We start from the raw sequence: 19,215 nt of genomic DNA, 5'->3' as shown, positions 1-19,215 counted from the left end.
GTTGAGGTAATGATTTACTTAGGGTAAAAGTTTATTCCAAAATAAACTTCATGGAATTTTATGAAAAATTAGAAAATCACGTAACTAATAAAAACGTGACTGCCGAGTCCTTCACGTGATTCCTCCAACTCAAAGTTGGATTCTCTTATTTATGAACTTTTCATATTAAGGAAAATATTAATCACATTTCAATTGGGATGAAACTGCCTACAAGTCCCTTTGTGGACTTTACATGTTAGTTATCCAATTCAAATTTGGATTCTAACTTATAAACCTTTTATATTAATATTATATATATACTATTATATAAATAAATATTAATTAAATATATCACATATATATTACAACCAAGAGATATAATTTAATTTTCTATTCCAAATAAAAAACTTTAATTTGTTCACAATATTAACTATATCCTCTGTGCTAGCAAAGAATATAATAATATTTTATTTAGACTAATAATTTAAATTATTTGACTAATTAAATTTTATAATTTAATTAACAAACAATAAAATAATTAATCCTTTAGCAAAGAGCAGAACACTCGTTAGTGTGCGACCCCATAGGTTCAATACTAAACCGGTAGTAAACTAATCATATCAATATACTAATCAAGAGTGGCATCTAGCAACACTCCTTAACGACCGGATAGAATGAAGTATACAATTTACTCTCAAGAACCAGTAGAAGAATAATGTAGTAATTTCTTCTGTCCTTATAGCTCTAGATCACCATAGGATATGGTTCAACTGTCAAATCGTAATAGGCGATGAACTATGTGTTCATGTTAAATATAATCGGCCATTGAATGACCTAAGAAACTCTTTTCTTCTTTTCATTCAATTACCCTGGCCAAGGTCTTAATTTGGTCGTTTATAATTCATGACAACATGGAGTTTAAACTCATTACCAAGAGTCAACAGATTCCATCTTGATCAATCACTAATTTTACAAGTATTTAATCGTACCCAATATCCTTTCAACTATCGTCGTAGGGCCATAGGTGTCTAATATCAAAGCACAATAAATAACTTGTCAATTACTATGATGATCTTAGGTCAAAGGAAACTCTTACACCACATTCTTCAAGAGAATATTCTATTGACAGTTTATGGTAATTCTAACCATTAGGAATTATCCAATGAGTCGGTTCAATGATCATATCTCTATATGCATCATCTATCCATGTAATTTAGTTAATGATATCAACTAATCTTTATCACATAAAGACGATCACATAAATATTGATCTAACCGGATTACTAATGTCCAAATTAATAATCCTATGATCAAGAATAAAATTTAGATTAAATTATAAGAAACTTTATTTTCATTATCATGATCTCCATCACGATGACAAGTCTCAAAATTTAATCAAGGACCTTGTTAAATTAATCAATTAATTAATAATAACTATGATAAACGAATATCAAATTTCATATATCTTTATATCAAATAACGTTCACAAAAATATGTTCAAATCATCACATATGAGATTGGATCTAGGGCATATCTACTATATCCCTAACAATCTCCCACTTGCACTAGAGCCAATCATTCTTCTACTTCATTCCCAATTTCCACTTGTTCTTGTCAAACTCTTTTGTGCCAAGAATTTTAGTGAATGGGTGTGCATCATTTTCCTTTACATCAACCTTTTGAATCACGACGTCTCCACGTTCAATGATTTTCTTATTAAGTGATACCTTCGCAAAATGTGTTTGGATTTTTGGTGTGATCTTGGTTCTTTTGCTTGAGCAATGGCTCCAGTATTGTCACACAACAATGGAACCGCACCTTTTATTGAAGGAACCACACCTAGTTCACTTAAGAACAATTAGCAGCTTCACTGGCTGCTATATTGTCACGACCCAAAACTAACCCATGTCGTGATGGCGCCTATCGTAGAACTAGGCAAGCCGACTCATTTCCAAAACAAAATAATATTTTTATTTCAAAGATAATTTCAAGGTTATTTAACATAAAACCTCCATTTAAAGAGTTCAAATCAAAGAAAAATAGAAGTGCGGAAAAGAAAAGCCCGACATTGGGATGTCACTAATCATGAGCATATACTACAATCTGTCTAACAATATCAAGGCTAACTCAGCCCGAAAAATAGCTAAATACAACTAGAGGAAGATAAGAGGGAGAAGAGCAGGGGCTGCGATCGCCAAACAGCTACCTTGCTATCTCCAAGAAAATCTGCAACCAGAACACTCAATAACCGCTACCGTGTCCAGCTACACCTGAATCTGCACACAAGGTGCAGGGAGTAACGTGAGTACGCTAACTCAGTAAGTAACAACAATAAATAAAGACTGAGCAGTAGTGACGAGCACTAAAGCATATAACGCTCATATCATGAAATCTCAGTAAAATACCACATGCTTTTAAAAATCAGGATTTGAATCAAACATCTCGTTTAAACCCAGTTCCAGTAAAAATCATTTTAAGACATTTTTCCAACAATTTTTCAAACAAAGTCTCAATGCAAAGGTGAGCAAAAATGATGAAATCATAAATAGCCCCTCGGGCAAAACATCACTCATATACAGCCCCTCGGACAAACCTCACAGTCACTCGTGCCACTCGGGCATACCTCATAATCACTTTTGCCACTCGGGCATACCTCACAATCGCTCATGCCTCCCAGTCACTCAGCACACGGCACTCGGCACTCGCACTCAGTAGGTACCTGCGCTCACTGGGGGTGTGTACAAACTCCGGAGGGGTTCCTTCAGCCCAAGCGCTATAATCTGCACGGACAACTCACGTGCGATAATAATAAAGTATGCTGCAGGCGGGCAGCCCCGATCCACACTCATCCTCACAAATCAGGCCCTCGGCCTCACTCAGTCATAAAGTATGTTGCAGGCGGGCAGCCCCGATCCACACTCATCCTCACAAATCAGGCCACTCTGGCATTTCAGTAAAACAGGGCATTCGGCCCAAAACATTTATATGCATCAAAATAGAGTCATAAAACTGGGTTATGCGGTAAACAAGTATAAACATGACTGAGTATAGATTTTCAATCGAAAACAGTGAGAGGATGGTAAGAAACAACCCCTAAGGGTCCAAACAGCATTGGCGCAAGGCCCAAACATGGCATTCAGCCCAATTTACAGAAAATCTTTCTAAAACATATAAGTATCAATGGTTTCAACAAAGTATGCAACTTTACAGTTGCTACGGGGCGGACCAAGTCATAAATCCCCAACAGTGCATGCCCACACGCCCGTCACCTAGCATGTGCGTCACTAAAAATAGCAGAATGATACAAAATCCGGGGTTTCATACCCTCAGGACTAGATTTACAATCGTTACTTACCTCAAAACGTGAAACTTTTTACTCTGCTATGCCTTTGCCTCGCAAATCGGCCTCCGAATGCCTCGAATCTAGTCACAAATAATTCGTTTCAGTCAATAAAATTCATTGGAATTAATTTCACAAGATATTAATGATTTTTCCATAAATTCCAAAAATTAGCTCAAAAATTGCCCGTGGGGCCCACGTCTCGGAACCCGACAAAAATTACAAAATCCGAAAGCCCATTCAACCACGAGTCTACCCATACCAATTTTACCAAAATCCGACCTCAACTCGACCCTCAAATCTATAAATCTTATTTCCAAATTTCTAAGTTTCAATCTCCGATTTACACCTCAAAATCATGTAATCTAGTCAGATTATTCGATGATAATTCAATATTATGGAGTAGAAATGATCACAAGGGACTTACCTCAAGTTTTCCTTGAAAATATATCAAAAATCGCCTCTCCTCAAGCTCCAATTTGTCAAAAATGGCAAATGGGACGAAGTCCCTGTTTTTATAATTCTGCCCAGACATCCTCGGTTCTGCCTCGATCTTGGCCTTCGATCGAGGTCCTCGGTCCTGCCCCTCGATCCTGGTTCTCGATCCTGGCCCTCGATTATGTCTTCGACCGGCCTACGACTGTGACCCTCGACCCTGGGCTCGATCATGCCTTCGATCGTGGCCCTCGACTCTGGGCTCGATCATGGCTTCGATCGTGGCCCTCGACCCGGAGCTCGATCTGGCTTTGATCGTGGCCCTCAACCCTGAGCTCGATCTGGGCTCACATCTGGGCTCGATTTCTGGGCAGAAGCAATTTCCAACATAAGGAAATTGCAGCAGTTGTTCTAGTTCAATATTTGATTCGTTAACCATTTGAAACTCACCTGAGGCCCTCGGGACCTCAACCAAATATACCAACAAGTCCTAAAACATCATATGAACTTAGTCGAATCCTCAAATCACCTCAAACAACGGTAAAATCATGAATTACACCCTAATTCAAGCCTAATGAATTTTGAAATTTCTAATTTCTACAAACAACTCCAGAACCAATCAAATCACGTCCGATTGACCTCAAATTTTGCACACAAGTCCTAAATGACATAACAGAGGTATTCCATTTTTCAGAATCGGATTCCGACCCCGATATCAAAAAGTCAACCCCCCGGTCAAACTTCTCAAAAATAAAACTTTCGGCATTTCAAGCCTAATTCCTCTACGGACTTCCAAATAATATTCCGGACACGCTCCTAAGCCCAAATTCACCATACGAAGCTATTGGAATCATCAAAATTCAAATCCGAGGTCGTTTACACATAGGTCTATATCCGGTCCACTTTTCTAACTTAAAATTTTTAATTATGAGACTAAGTATCTCATTTCACTCCGAGTTCCTTCCGGACTCGAACCAACTAACCCGATATAACATAATATAGCTGAATAACATAAAAGAAGTAGGAATGGGGAAAATGGGGTTATAACTCTCAAAACGACCGGTCGGGTCGTTACAATAAGCCATATCAGGACGTGTACATGTCATGGTATACATGATAACTCCCATTGCACTAGCGTATGGGATACTACTCATGAATTCTCTCTCTTCAGGTGTTTTAGGACAATCCTCCCTACTGAGAGTAATTCCAGTGCCTATCGATAGATAGCCTCTTTTGGAATTATCCATGTTATACCTTTTCAAAATGGTACCAATATACAAAAATTGGAAAAGTCCAAGCAGCTTCCTCGATCTATCTCTATAGATCTTTATTCCTAATATATAAGTTGTTTCTCCCAAGTCTTTCATGGAAAATTGTTCAGTTAGCCAAATCTTGGTACTTTGCAATGCCGGTATATCATTCCCTATGAGTAATATATCATCAGCATACACTACTAAGAATATAATTGTGCTCCCACTAACCCTTCTGTACACACAAGGTTCTTTTTCGCATCTAACAAAATTGAAACTTTCAATTGTCTTGTTAAAGCGAATATTCCACTATAGGTTTTATATCCTTTGAAGATTCAACTAAAATCCATACTTAATTTTCCTTCATGGATTCCATTTCGGATTTCATGGCTTTTTGCCATTTCTTATAGTCAGAACCTTGTATCACCTCTTCATAGGTCTTAGGGCCATCATCATTATGATCAACCTCATTTGATACATCATCTTGTACCATTAGATTCAATCTAGTTGGTACGTGACATTCTTATGTAGACCTTCTAAGAGGCTCTTGTACAATTTGCTCACCTTGTGTTGAATTTGGTTGTTATTCAATTTGTATTGGAACTGGTTCATTAACCTGTTCTTGAACTACATTTAGTTCTTGAACTTCAACCGTTGAAGATGGAAACTTCTTTGTCAACTTCAAAATATCGAATAAAGGTTCTTCAACTTGTGTCTCGTGATCTTGATTTTGTGTTGATTCATTAATTTCTTGAACTTCATCAAGTTCTATTTCTCCACTATAATTTCTTTCCAAACGAAATTACTTTTCCAAAAAGGTTGCTCTTCTAACCACAAACACTTTATGGTCAGAAGGGTGATAGAAATAATATCCTATTATTTCTTTGAGATACCCAATGAGCCTACACTTATCAGATCTTGAATCAAGTTTATCAGACTGCAGTCTCTTAACATAAGCTAGACAACCCCAAACTTTAATATGTTTAAGGTTAGGCTTACGTCCTTTCCATATCTCATATGATGTTGTAGAGACTGACTAATTCTAGAAAATACATACATAAAATACCTAGTTTGGCGATGAGACCATGGATTCACGTGCCCCATAATTGGGGTTATAGATCCGCCCCTGAGCACGACAAAGTACTCTACAAGGGCATGGAAGGGCATGTAATGTCTAATTTTTTGTTCATGTCTAACCTGTAATTAACTAACAACATTAACTTTTGTAGAAAATACATAGAAGCATGCACTTTGTTACAAAGAAATCGTTTCTTCTAGTCTAATAGTTATTTAGTTTCATTCTTTCAATTTAATAAGCAAATTGGCAGACCTAATTAGAGCTGAAAGTAACTGAATAAAGCCTTAGGAATTGGTGAATGTTTTTCCTATACCTCAGTTTTTTTAAGTTTTGAAGTTTTAATAGGCCATAAGGGTGGGTGGCCTGTCTTTGTATATTTAGGTTGCATTTGGTAGAGTATCTCCTTCTTCCCTGAATTAGTGGACGTCCGGTTTTATGCATTTCCTTTTTGGCTGCCAAACTTCAACAGTCGCAAAGCAAAAATGGTTTTTATTGCTTGGCATTTACTGTATTAAAAAAAGAACAAATAATTTGTAAAGAAGAAACACAAGATCAACTACCAATCTAACCTGAAAAGTGCTACCACGTATTCTTAGTGTTATATATATACAAGCAACATGTACTCTTTCCAGCAAAAAAAGGAAAAATTATTCAAGCTTACTAAAAGCAAAATTAAAGACATCAAAGGTTGCTTGATCATCCACATTCCTTGGGCAAACGGCTTACGTTAACCAAAGAATATAGTAGGTATCTGGTTAATTAGTCGAGGTAATGATTTGTAGATGACGGATTATTTAAGCTGGAGAAGCAGGGCACATGCTAGATTACTCGGATTTCTATCCTTTGAGAATTTTGCATGTGCCCTCGCCCTCCAGCTTAAACCCCCGCCAATAATGACACTCGGGTCTTAACCCCGAGTTTATGGCTACCAAAAAGATTAGACAGTGAGCAATGCAGGTAAGTCCTCATTAATTTACTATAGCCACCATTCTTTTTTAAATACATGAAATAATTGCATATAGAATTATTAACATTGACCACCTTTAAATATATAGCTTATTGCATAATGTTTATCTAAATAGAATATGAAGAACACGTCAATTAAATCATTCACAATGAGGTTGGCTTTCCAAGAGCTGAAGCGGCTGAATCCACGTAAAGCAGTAAGCAAGTGTAGAGTTTTAGCTTCAATCTATCAACTTTCTCAACCACACTGTTTTTTTTTTCTGAGCTTAAGGTACTTCTTAGCTTGTCCAACCATTTAAATGCAAGCTTAAGCTGTGATAATGTAAGAGCTATTTGGTATTTTGGTTCCGTTTGGCGCTAAGCACTTGCTTTTGTACATATTCTATAATTATGGCCAATATTTTGGCTAATGGAGTCAATCTCACATAAGTATAAGCATCTTTGTAAAGTGTAGACTTTGTTGGCAATATTCTTTAGGACCCAAAATACTACATTGTGTGATGGACATCATGTGCACAAGTTGTATCTCTTCTTTTACACCTAAAAAGTCAAGACTTTTTTGCCTATAAAAGGGAAGGTCATTAGTTCATTTTAGACACACCAACAAGATTTGAGTCTTCATTTCTTGTTTATTCTTTTCTTTCTTTATTAAGAGTATTTTGTATGAAAGTTAAGTATTGGGAAGCACTTGTATGAACCTTTTCTTTGGAGTGATCTTGTGAGGTTATTCTCTTAGGGTTTTTGGGATTAATTAGAGTGTTTACTCTAATTTTGTATTCTCTTTTGTACTCTTATTGGCATAGTAAAATTGCTCCTTTCCGCTTGTAGACGTAGGTCACTTTGACCGAACCACGTTAAATTTGTGTCTTCTTTATATGCTTTAATTGTCGTTGTTATCAACTTTCATTGTCTTTGTTATTGTCACTATACCGTTGTTTGGCTAAATTCCGCACTACTCGGGTTCCCGATCCTAACATATTCAATAGATTTCTTAAAATAAATACAAGGTTATTTGGACCAAAGATATTGGGTTCAGCCGAATCTATAAACTATATATACGGTAGCTCCGCCCCTGTCACTACTGGTAGCCAAGACCAGGGCATGAATAATGTTCTGAGGATTGATTGTTTTCTCCAACAGTTTCTTGTTTCCTACATCACACCCTTGGGGTGCGGTCCTTCTCTGGACCCTGCGTGATCGCGGGATGCTTTGTGCACCAGGCTGCCCAAGTTGCAATTTGTAGTTCTAAATGAGCTCGTTCTCCTCTTTAGATAGTGTAATGCATGTGAATGAGAAGAATCTGAGACTTTAACAACGAAGCCGTGGTTTGGCCAGAGTTCATATCCATTTAAGGCAGGGACAATGCTGATTACTTGTAAATGGATTGATCTATATATATTCCCCACGAACTTTCTTATTGGTATTCATACTGTGAAGAAGCTTAATAAGTACTTGTACGAGGGATTCCATCTTGTTTTGCTCCTGGTTATGCCAAATATATGCATGTTAAATGAATTAAATAAAACTAATCCAAATCAAGAAGACAACAACAACAATGACCCTGTAGAATCCACAAGTGGAGTTTGGACTACGGAGGAGTAGAGAGGATGTTTCTGATAGACCCTAGGCTCACGACGATGGTAAAGGACGGTGGAGCAGTAACAATAAACAGTAACAATGGCACAGTGGAACGATAACATCAAAGGAAATCCAAATCAAGAAGAACCTAAGAAAAACGAGATAGGCATTACTGCATTTCCATACAACTAAACCACTAACTATGGATAAGCAAAAATAATCATGGAATAAAAACTTAATAATATTTTATTCCTTGTTTGGTCACTAATCATGACATAAGTTATTCCAGGATTAAAAATAGTACCAGAATAAATTATACCTGCCAGATAGTGAAATAATAATCCAGGATAAGTTATCCCAGGATAAAACAGTAAATTCAACAACCCTAGAATTAATACAACATACTAAATAATCAATAATAAATAATATGATGATAACTAATCACAGTAAAATTAATCTCAGCATAACGAATCCTTACATATTTAATTGTCATATTTCTTTGATCATAAACTGCACTATGTTCTTTCCAAGTAGTCTATGGAAGTGGAGTTCATGCGTACGTACTGCAAAAGAACATAACTATACAAATTTGCATGTTTAGTCCCTGAAATATTAATAAATGTCGAATCTGGTCCTCTGATATTTAGTCAATATATTTAAGGTTCAAATAATTGAAATGTGCAGTTTTATCCTGCTGCTCGTGAATCTTGACAAATTTAATAATTTTTTTATTGTTAAACCATTTAAACTACCCATGTGTTTTGTCAAATTTATTATTACTCCAAAGTGCAATAATCCTGCATAACTCATTGGCCGCCACCAAAACTCATTTATGCTTCTAACTAAAACAGCAAATCCTTTTTCACAGGAAGCAGAGCATCAGACAATGGTGAAAAGTATGAGGAAAATGACATTTCCGGTGGCATATAAGACCTATACATTACGCATATTATATTTCCGACGGCATATAAGACCTATACATTACGCAAATTATATTCCGATGGCATATAAGACCTCTACTCTTAGTTTTCAAGTACTCCAGTTATGACCAAGAATGTAGTTTACCTGTTTGTGATTTTGCCAGTGTGAATGGGAGGAGGCACTAAAGCTTACGATCAAGTATATAGTGGGCCAAGAAAAAACAAAAACTGAAGACGGAGGGGAATCCCAGAGCCGGAACGATGTGGAAACCAAGCCAAGAAGCAAATTTTATATTTTTCCATTGCAAGGCTTCAAACTTTCCTTAGCTTCTAAGCCAAGACGCCGGGCCATTCCATTATCTAGTTTGATTTCAGATGACCCTTTTTGTCCAAATCCTGAATATGATGTGTTGGAACTTTGAGGGTAATCCGGTCACTTTTCTCTTGAATGTTGTGCTGGTCGCAGGGTCACTTCCCGGAAGAGGAGGTGTAACTATTTCGAGAGGTAAGAAAAGTATTGGATTTTGACTTTGCAGTTGTATGTAGGACTATTGAAAATGACATGTAATGTACTTTCATATCTGAGCTTCAGCTTATAGAGTCTTCCGAGCTTATTTCTTCAAAGCATTGATCTGTTTTGCATACTTGATACTAAGTACAGTCAGAGGTGGATCCAAGATTTGAACTTTTTGGGTTCTGAATTTACGGACTCGACTTCGAGTGCTAGTAATTAATTGGGTTATGAATTTAAATTTTTACATATTTAGTGGAATTTCTTAATATATGGTTTGAGCCAAAACTACTAGGTTCCACAACCCATATACTAAAGCTTATCCGCCTGAGTACAGTGTGTTCGATTTAATCTGTTCAAGAATCAAGAACATCCTTAAAGCCAAAAATGATACTTGTTCATCGTAAACTTTTACATTATTTCCCGAGATTACTGAATAAGCTATGGATTTTTTAATATATATGATGAAGTAATTCCTAAGGACAATGTTTTGATGAGCTTCCAAATATTTCATAATCAAGATCAAGAAAACGCCAAGGCTTCTGTTTCTGCCCAAACTAAGCTAGCATATAGACCATCAAGGTGGGAAGCCATGAGTTTGTCATGGCTTCCATATTCTGCTATTGTGCCCTCCTTCACAACAGCAATCACACTGGCTTCTCTAATTGTAGAAAGGCGATGAGCTACCACAACTGTGGTAGCCCTCTTGGAAATCTTCCTGAGTGCATCTTGAACATGCTTCTCTGATTCTAAGTCCAATGCACTGCTAGCTTCATCCAGTAAGAGCACCTTTGATTTCTTTAGTATGGCTCTTGCAATTGCTATCCTCTGTTTCTGTCCACCTGATAACTGAACGCCACTCTGACCAACCTGTAAAATAGCATGCCAAACTCTAGAGATTAGTCAAGTCATGCCCACCTTACTCTTAAAATCAAAAACATATGTGAGGCTTACCTCTGTTTCATAACCTTGAGGAAGCCCACTGATAAATTTATGAATGTGAGCTTCCTTTGCTGCATCTTCAATTTCAGCCCATGAAGCATTAGGCTTGCCAAATGCAATATTCTCTCTAATGGTGCCAGCAAATAAGGCTGGTTCTTGACTGACCAGAGCTGTCTGCCTTCTCAACCACTTCAAATTCAGCTCCCTCAGATCAACCCCTTCCATTAGTACTCTTCCTTGTGTTGGGTCGTAAAACCTCTGTATCAACCATATCGCTGTTGACTTTCCAGATCCACTTGCTCCAACCAATGCTACCATTGTCCCACCTCTGATCTTAAGAGTAAAGTTTCTCATCACTATGACGTCCGGCCTTGACGGATATGCAAATGTGACCATCTTAAACTCTATATCAAATGGCTTTGATATTTCAATCTTTTTTCCTTTCACACGCTCATTGCCTATTGTAGGCCTACGGTTAATGATAGCAAGAACAGCGGGTATTGCGGTTGAAGCCATAGAAGTATCTGGGGCAAGGCCAGCAAGTTGTCCAACAGCAAATGAGCTCAGCACAAGTATTAGGAAAATCTTATATACGTCACCGAAATTGGTATAGCCTTGCTTTACCAAGTAAGCACCAAACCAGAGAGTCAGGGTATATGCTCCATACATTGCACCTTGAGAAAGGCCTAGTGCTAGACCAAGCATTTGTGACCTTCTGACTGATGTTCGCTTGGGCTCAGATAAAGCCTGTTCAAATGATTTAACTATTTGCTCCTGAGTTGAGAATGTTGCCACAGTTCTTATATTTGACACAGCCCCTGCAGCTATACTGCTAGCTTTCGCATAAGAGCTGTTGTCTAGTTTTCCTCCTACATTTATAATCAAAGTGAGGTAGCTTGCTCCTAGAGTAAATGGTGTGAGAGCAGTGGCCAAAAGAGCTAATCTCCATTCAAGTTTGAATGACACACCAAGTCCAACAGCTGCTGAGCTCAGGCCCATTAGCAGTACAGAAAACCTATCACCAACAACAGACCTGACACTGACACAATCAACAGAAAGCCTTGACACTAGAACTCCAGTGGAATTCTCGTCAAGATCAAACCAACCAGGTTCTTGTTTGAGTATAGCTTTAAACAATAAACTTCTAACTCTCATGGTTAGCCTGGTACCAGCCCAACCACAGAAGCCTTGTTGGCCTACCATAGTGAATATACACCCAAATCCAAGACCAACTAGTATCAAGCAGAGGTATCCAACTTCCCTTTTCAATCTTGACATGTCTGTATAAAAGTAGACTTTAAGTGCTTGCCCTAGAACTAAGGGATAGAGGGAGAGAATTGCACCTGCAAGCATACCCAATATTAGCCCAACTAATAGCATTATCAGCTCGGGTCGCTGCAGGTTCCATAATTCTGAGAGACGATAGCTGTTGATCTTTCCTTCTTCTTTTCTGTGGCTTCCTTCTTGCATAGATTCTAGGTACTTTGATTTTGAGATTTCATATACACTTTTTACTCTCGAGACATCATAAATTGATTTCTCATAGGCAGAGAATTCCATTTCCTTTGGAACATCTCCCTCTTTTGACATAGGTTTTGGGACTGCTTCTGAAGCAAGCTTGATGAGGCCAAAGTAGACCCCAGCCTTTTCCATTAGCTGATCATGGTTACCTGTCTCAACAACTGAACCACGATCAAGAACGACTATAGTGTGAGCATTTCTTACGGTAGCTAACCTATGGGCAATCACTAACGTGGTTCTGCCCTTGGAGATCTTGTCAATGGCGCGTTGTACAATGGCCTCAGACTCGGGGTCTAAGGCACTTGTTGGTTCGTCTAACAGAAGAATTTTTGGGTCTTTAACCATTGCTCGAGCAAGAGCAATCCGCTGCTTTTGTCCTCCAGAGAGTTGGGTTCCTCGGTCTCCAACCTGTACAGGTACATTAAGTTTAGAAGTACCCTTTTAATATGCATATCGTTATCTTGTTAGATTATTGTGGAATGTGGAATATGAACTGATAATCCATATACTGCACCTGTGTATCATAGCCTTCTGGAAGTCTTGAGATAAAACTGTGAGCATTTGCCGCAACGCAAGCAGCCATAGCCTCTTTCTTGGTAGCATTTTCTTTTCCCATCATCACATTTTCAAGTATGCTTGTCCCAAATAGTACCGGTTCTTGACCAACCATACCTATCTGACTTCTCAGCCACTTCACTTGCAATGTTCTTATATCATGACCATCCAAGGTAATTAGACCTGCCCAGATATTTGTAATTTCCTTAATCAGACATGAAAAATATCCACAAACAGTTATACTTGCTATATAAGAAAGATTCATATGCTTACCCTGAACAGGATCATAAAACCTTTCTATAAGAGCAAAGATCGTTGACTTTCCCCCTCCACTGGTGCCTACTAATGCTAATGTCCTAGAAGCTGGAATGACTAAGTTAAGAGACTGGAGAATCTGGACAGTTGGACGAGCCGGATATGCAAAGGTAACACATTTAAATTCAATTTTCCCTCTTACAGTTGACAACCTCCTTCCCTCTGGACTGTAGGGATCTATCTCTGGAATCCTGTCTATAACTTCAAATACCCTAGTAGCTGCAACTGTTCCTTGTGCAAACTGAGCAAAGTAAGATAAGGATAGAGCCAAGCCCCTGCACAAATAGACATATGGTTTACTTAAGCCAGACCAGATATGCTGCCAATGGCAAAAATTTAGTAGTTCTGTTTACATCAATTGGTAAATTATTATGATTTCCCTATTATGGAATAGTTGTCAATAAGCTGAATTCTTCTGCAATACATTGATGATTGTTAAATGTTTGCTTCCTTTAAAGTTTGAGACTTCCTCAAATTTCATTTATTAATTTAAGTTGATTAGCTTATTAAATCTTCTTCTGGTGGAGGGAAGATAGAGAGAAAAATGACAGAATTATTTACCTGCCCCCGACGTTAACCCCAAAGAAACAAGCAATGGCTTCACCACCTGAAAGCTCTCCCTTTGCTACAAGGATTGAACCGTACCAGAAAGCCAATGCCCATGTCGCATAAGTAACTAAATAAATAACTCCAATTCCTGCTCCTTTAGCAAAACCAACCTTTGCCCCCAAACGCCCCGAATTCTCCAGAGATTCCACATATTTTGCATCTAAAAAGTCCTCTGCTACAAAAGCAGTAACGGTCCTAATTGAACTCATTGCTTGCTCTGCAATGCTGCCAGCTTTTCTATAAGATTCCTTTACAAAAGAACAACAAAACTCAGTGTGCAGTTTAAAGTGAACTAAACAGAGAAATATTAAAGTGAACTCAGTGTGCAGTTTAAACTATTTGAATAGGAACGGCATTTTGATGCATTTGTTACAGAAATAATAGTAGGCGAAAGTATTAAAATAACAAGGAAACTGTTAGTTTGATGGAGAAAATGCCACTTCAATATTGTAGCTGATTTTGGAACTTGTGAAGGTTTTAGGAATGCTGGGAAACAATTTTGGACGGTCCAAACAGAAAGAGTGTCATATAAATTGGGAGAGGAGGAGTTACGCTGAATTGCATTGCATGCCTCTCACCTCTTCTTTCTGTGTGAGGCCAACATAGATGGCTTTATAAGCAAGGCCACAGAACATAGACAGTGGTGTGACTGCAAAAACTGCCAGGGAAACCTTCCACGATCTTCTAAAACCAACTGCGTAGCCGTTGATGAAAGTGAAGATATGGTGAACAAAATGTGCCATCTGCATGAAGTACAAAACTACACGGGATCAGAGAGGCTGTTGTATGCATTTGGTGTGAGTTCTCTTTGGATTAGTTTAGCCATTGTATAAGTGTGGTAAAGGTTAACACACAGCTTATTTCACTATTAAGAAGTGAAAACTTATCAGTTTAGAGTATCAATGGGCAAAAAGAAGTACCTTTTCTCCCATCACTTCTTGGATTTGTGCCACATCACTTGAAATTCCATGCATGATTTCACCAGTATTCAGTTCTGTATCAAAAAATCCAATGTCCTGTCGTAAAACAGCTCTTAGGTACTTTGTTCTTATTCTATGAGCTGATCTTTCTCCCACCAATCTCCAGCAAGTTGTCTCTGGCATAAGATGATTAAAGTGTCAACTGTGATTACTCTCCTTTAAACTCTAAAATCCAGAATAGTATATATGAGAATACAAATGTCTAAATTACCTAAGTATGCTCCAACCACGACTACTGCTGTTAGCCCTGTCATAAGCACACACACCTGAAGATTGTATCAATTATTATAAGATCTCTTGAGATTTAGATAATGAGTGTATAGGCAATTAGTTGCTCTATTTAGGATTAATAGTATTCATTCATTTTTCTCTTTTAACCGCTAGCAGGAGAGAAAGGAGTTATTAACTGAGATCCTTGACAGATTCTTCATTCTTACTCTAACTCTATTCAAATCCTCCATACAGAGGTCTCAAGATCAACCCATTTTTAGTAACCCGCCCAAGTTTAAGCGGTTTACTTCTGACTCGTTTGTTAACTAGACTGAACGGGTTGAACCCGAAATGGCTGATCAAACTATTGATCCAAAATGGGTCAAAACAATGTAACTGACGGGTCAAAATGCAACTCAAACCCAAATATACAATATAATTTGGAGATCGGTAATTATGTAAATTTGAAAGAACTGAAGCTAATAATTTAATAAAAATACATTAGCTTCGCATTTTTTCTTAAAAAAACAAAATAAAAAAGGAGGGAAAGTTGGGTCATCTTAGACAAGTTGGGTTATGACTTGTTACTTAACCCATTTTGACCCAAGCAAACTTTCAGCAGGTTGAGTTATGACTAGCTTATTGATTTGACCCGTTGACCCAACCCGCCCTTTTGCCACCTACACCTCTACCAAATTCTTCTATGTCAACTTTTCTACGGATAAAAAATTGCAGGGAAGGAGGAGCATACAATGAAATAGTAAGTATATATTACCATTTCCACATCCTTCATCATCCGATCTTTGTCTTTGTCCAGGGCAATTTTGTTTACGAAATTACCAAAAAGATAAGAATACCAAGGAAGAGATCCTCCATTTATTAGAGCCCCCATACAACCCAACAGCAGTAATAGTATATCCAACTTGCTGGAGTATTTGAACAAGCTCAACAACCCTACTGGCTTAGGAGCTGCTGCCTCATCCTCTGCATCATTTTCTTCATCGTGTATTATAGGATTCTTGTCAATATCATTGTACAAATCATTTCCATACTGCTGGAAATTTGATTGTTTAGAATATTGAACATGGTGGCTGTGTTCGTCGTAAACATGATCAACACATTTCACGTCACAATCAGAGGTATCATTAATATTGAAGCTATGTTCCATCTGATCAAGGTGTCCATGATGATCTCTAACGATGCCATGATTATGAGCATTTGACCTGCAACGTAGTTTAGCATGATTAGTATTGCCTGTGTATAAGCTTTTGATACTGAAACCATTTTGAGTCATTGTGTTTGTTGAATACATAATATAATTAAGTGGATCTTTACACAAATAGTCGACTGGATTCACTGTTTACTTTTCCTAGCCCCAGTATATATAGATTATACACTGATTATACATAGTTATACACATATTATACATGGATTATACATTCGTCGGCTATTCCTAATTTACGCGGTTAGGCGGGTGGCTATTTAGGTTAAGTCTTCATTAAGTAAGGGGTGATTAAAAGTGTGCTCTTCCACATGCTTAGCCCATGTAAAAAGAATCAGACATGCACGTAAAAAAAATGTGTGCTCTTTATAACAGTTTTAGCTTTTAGATGATATAGTCACACAATTTAACATTGTTACTAATGATATAGGTTGGTATCTGACCCGTCAATCTGGATTTGCCTTTCAAGATCTTCTATTCTGTCAAACTCTATCGACTGGAGCTCGTCTTTCACAGCCAAAGGACCACTTTTCCCAGCACTGGTCCCTTCTGTAATAGTTGCCAATTTTGAAGATTTGTGGGGCTTGCCCTTATAATCACGAGAGGCATAGGAATTCCCACTGGCCCTGGAATCAAAACTTTGAAGCTCAAGCCTTCCAGAAGGCTGGAGGCCAGAATAAGAATGATCATATGATGGATTAATGAAGCTATGGAAAACACCATTAGTCGTCCGCGATAAGTAATAATCATTAGCTGATTTCCTGAAAATCCTACTCCCATGTGCTGCTGAAGTGAAAGAAGCATCAGAAGCTGTCCACGGACTTAGTGCTGCACTAAGGTTGCGATTATCGCGCCACCCTGTTGGCTCAAATTGCCAAGAGAGCTCGCCTTGCCATGACCTGTCAAAATATTGTGTCACGTTTACTTCAACAATTTTTATATGTACAAAAAAAAAATTGTTTTAGCCTATTTGTCCAACAAGACTTTCCGACAATGGGGATTCAGTTGAACCTCTTTCAATACATTTAACTACGCGACTGACCTGTCATCATCGGAGGCAAAAGGACTAGCAGGCGTGGGATTGCGCGCACGACTAAAGTTGTTGTAGGAGGTAGACATTGACATTGAGAATGATGTGGAAGGTTGCTGTGACACCACAGGTGTAGTATGGCGTCTCTGCCTAGTGGAAGATGAAAACTCAGAATGAGCCATTTGGATTAATGCTGTTGATGGTGAAGAATTCTGATTGTCTCTTTTCAAGTTATAGAATGGTAGTAGACAAATATGAACATAAAAAGGTATATTTACAGCTCTCTCTTAGCAAAATTTTCCTAGGATGAATGTTTTTGAACAACAAAATGCCTTTGATCAATCCGCCTTATTAAGATGCCTTCTGACTTCTCGAAGACCAAAAATAAGTGGTTTTGCATTTGTGTTTTTCAAACTTTGTAAAGTTTTTAAGTATTTCAGGACAATATATGATTGACCAATCATCATTTTCTATAAATAAAGCTGATGACTGTCGACTGCTCTCGTAATCTATAGAGAAAAAGAAAAAGAAAAAAGATTTATCTTAGGTCACTTAGTTTTAATTAGTGACTTTGGTAGGCCGGCTTTTAGTTTATAGGATATGCTGACCAGCCGGCGCGAGAATGATTTGTGGTCTAGACATTGGGCAGAGGGGGAGCCTAGGCAGTTGGCACGGAGCTAAGAGTTAGTCGCCATATAACAATAAAGTACAAAGCCGGATTTGAAGCTCATGGACGTCAGGTTGTAATTATTTTAAGTTACGGGTTTTTAAATTAATAATTTGTATATATTCAATAAATTTTTTAAGACAAATATAGGGTTTGAACCAAAGTTATTGGGTTCAGCCGTACCCGTAGCCGACACTCTAGCTTCATCCCGGATGAATTTTTTAAGATAAATATAGGGTTTGAACCAAAGTTATTGGGTTCAGCCGTACCCGTAGCCGACACTCTAGCTTCGTTCCGGATGAAGTCACGCGTTCAAGACGTGAAAACAAGCTCTTGCAGAAATTGCAAGATAAGGCTACATAAATAGTTCTGGATTTAAGCCATGGAAATGGCCTCTTGCAGAAATGCGAGGTAAGACTGCATACAGTGGACCTAATGTGGTCCGGCCTTTCTCTAGACTCCGCATATAAAGAGAGGTTAGTAAACTAAACAATTTTTAGATTTATGTTAAGTTCAAACTCTTAATCACATAGTAGTGGGAACTATTAATTTTGACAATCTGTGATTTGGTCGCATGGTCGTTTTGGTTAAAGTAGCATTCAACTCCAGCTGTTTTATTAAGAAAAATCTTTTATGAAGAAAGTTGTCCCTCTTGAAGTCGGCCTTCGGCTAATGAGGGGGTCAGATTTCCATGCAAAAACGTAGGAATTAGTGAATTAACGGCTTTTACGTAGTTGTTTGTTTCTTATCTTTTATTTGTTTACCTTTGGTCATGTCTGTATCTTGTCCTTTGAAGTGACAATTGCCTATAATGCCACTTGAAAGAGGACATTGTTTCTCTTCTGTGATTCCCTTCTTGGCATAAAACTTAATTATAGAAAGAGGTAAATCATGACTTTGTTACTAAACTAATTAATCTCATGTTCCTCCCTCTAGAAGAAGTCAATTAAACGATAAAACAATATGCTCTCCGACAACGAAACAAGCGAAAGTGATCCCCGGAAATTGATGTAATTCTGTGTCCTTTCGGGCAAATCAAACATCATGTATCCAAATGTCACAAGGAGATCTCTCCCATACATTTTGAATGGACTGTTATTTTGTTAGT

The 19,215-nt window shown here is 37.8% G+C and overlaps 1 protein-coding gene across 1 annotated transcript; it reads right to left on the bottom strand.

Annotated features, from left to right (window-relative positions):
* Positions 1–10,397: 10,397 nt before the first annotated feature.
* On the bottom strand, positions 10,398–17,888 carry LOC107830506 (ABC transporter B family member 19-like). The gene is made up of 11 exons (XM_016658097.2): positions 17,453–17,888; positions 16,854–17,309; positions 15,964–16,411; positions 15,190–15,244; positions 14,919–15,094; positions 14,577–14,741; positions 13,951–14,246; positions 13,348–13,664; positions 13,034–13,257; positions 11,011–12,927; positions 10,398–10,926 (listed from the first exon to the last, which is right to left on the bottom strand). The coding sequence occupies exons 1-11, from the start codon at positions 17,620–17,622 to the stop codon at positions 10,579–10,581; spliced, it is 4,572 nt and encodes a 1,523-aa protein (XP_016513583.2). The 5' UTR covers positions 17,623–17,888; the 3' UTR covers positions 10,398–10,578.
* Positions 17,889–19,215: the final 1,327 nt, after the last annotated feature.

The sequence above is a fragment of the Nicotiana tabacum genome, chromosome 4 (assembly GCF_000715075.1).
Source record: "Nicotiana tabacum cultivar K326 chromosome 4, ASM71507v2, whole genome shotgun sequence".
Taxonomy (NCBI): domain Eukaryota; kingdom Viridiplantae; phylum Streptophyta; class Magnoliopsida; order Solanales; family Solanaceae; genus Nicotiana; species Nicotiana tabacum.
The sequence above is the reverse complement of the archived record's forward strand: the minus strand, read 5'-3'. Positions and strand labels throughout refer to the sequence as shown.

Bases quoted from the DNA above. Each gene is read 5' to 3' on its own strand.
- LOC107830506 (XM_016658097.2), bottom strand. From the start codon at position 17,622: ATGGCTCATTCTGAGTTTTCATCTTCCACTAGGCAGAGACGCCATACT. The intron at 15,245-15,963 runs GTAATATATACT...TACAATCTTCAG, and splicing joins TGATGAAGGATGTGGAAATG to GTGTGTGTGCTTATGACAGG. The intron at 13,258-13,347 runs GTAAGCATATGA...ATATCTGGGCAG, and splicing joins GTTTTATGATCCTGTTCAGG to GTCTAATTACCTTGGATGGT.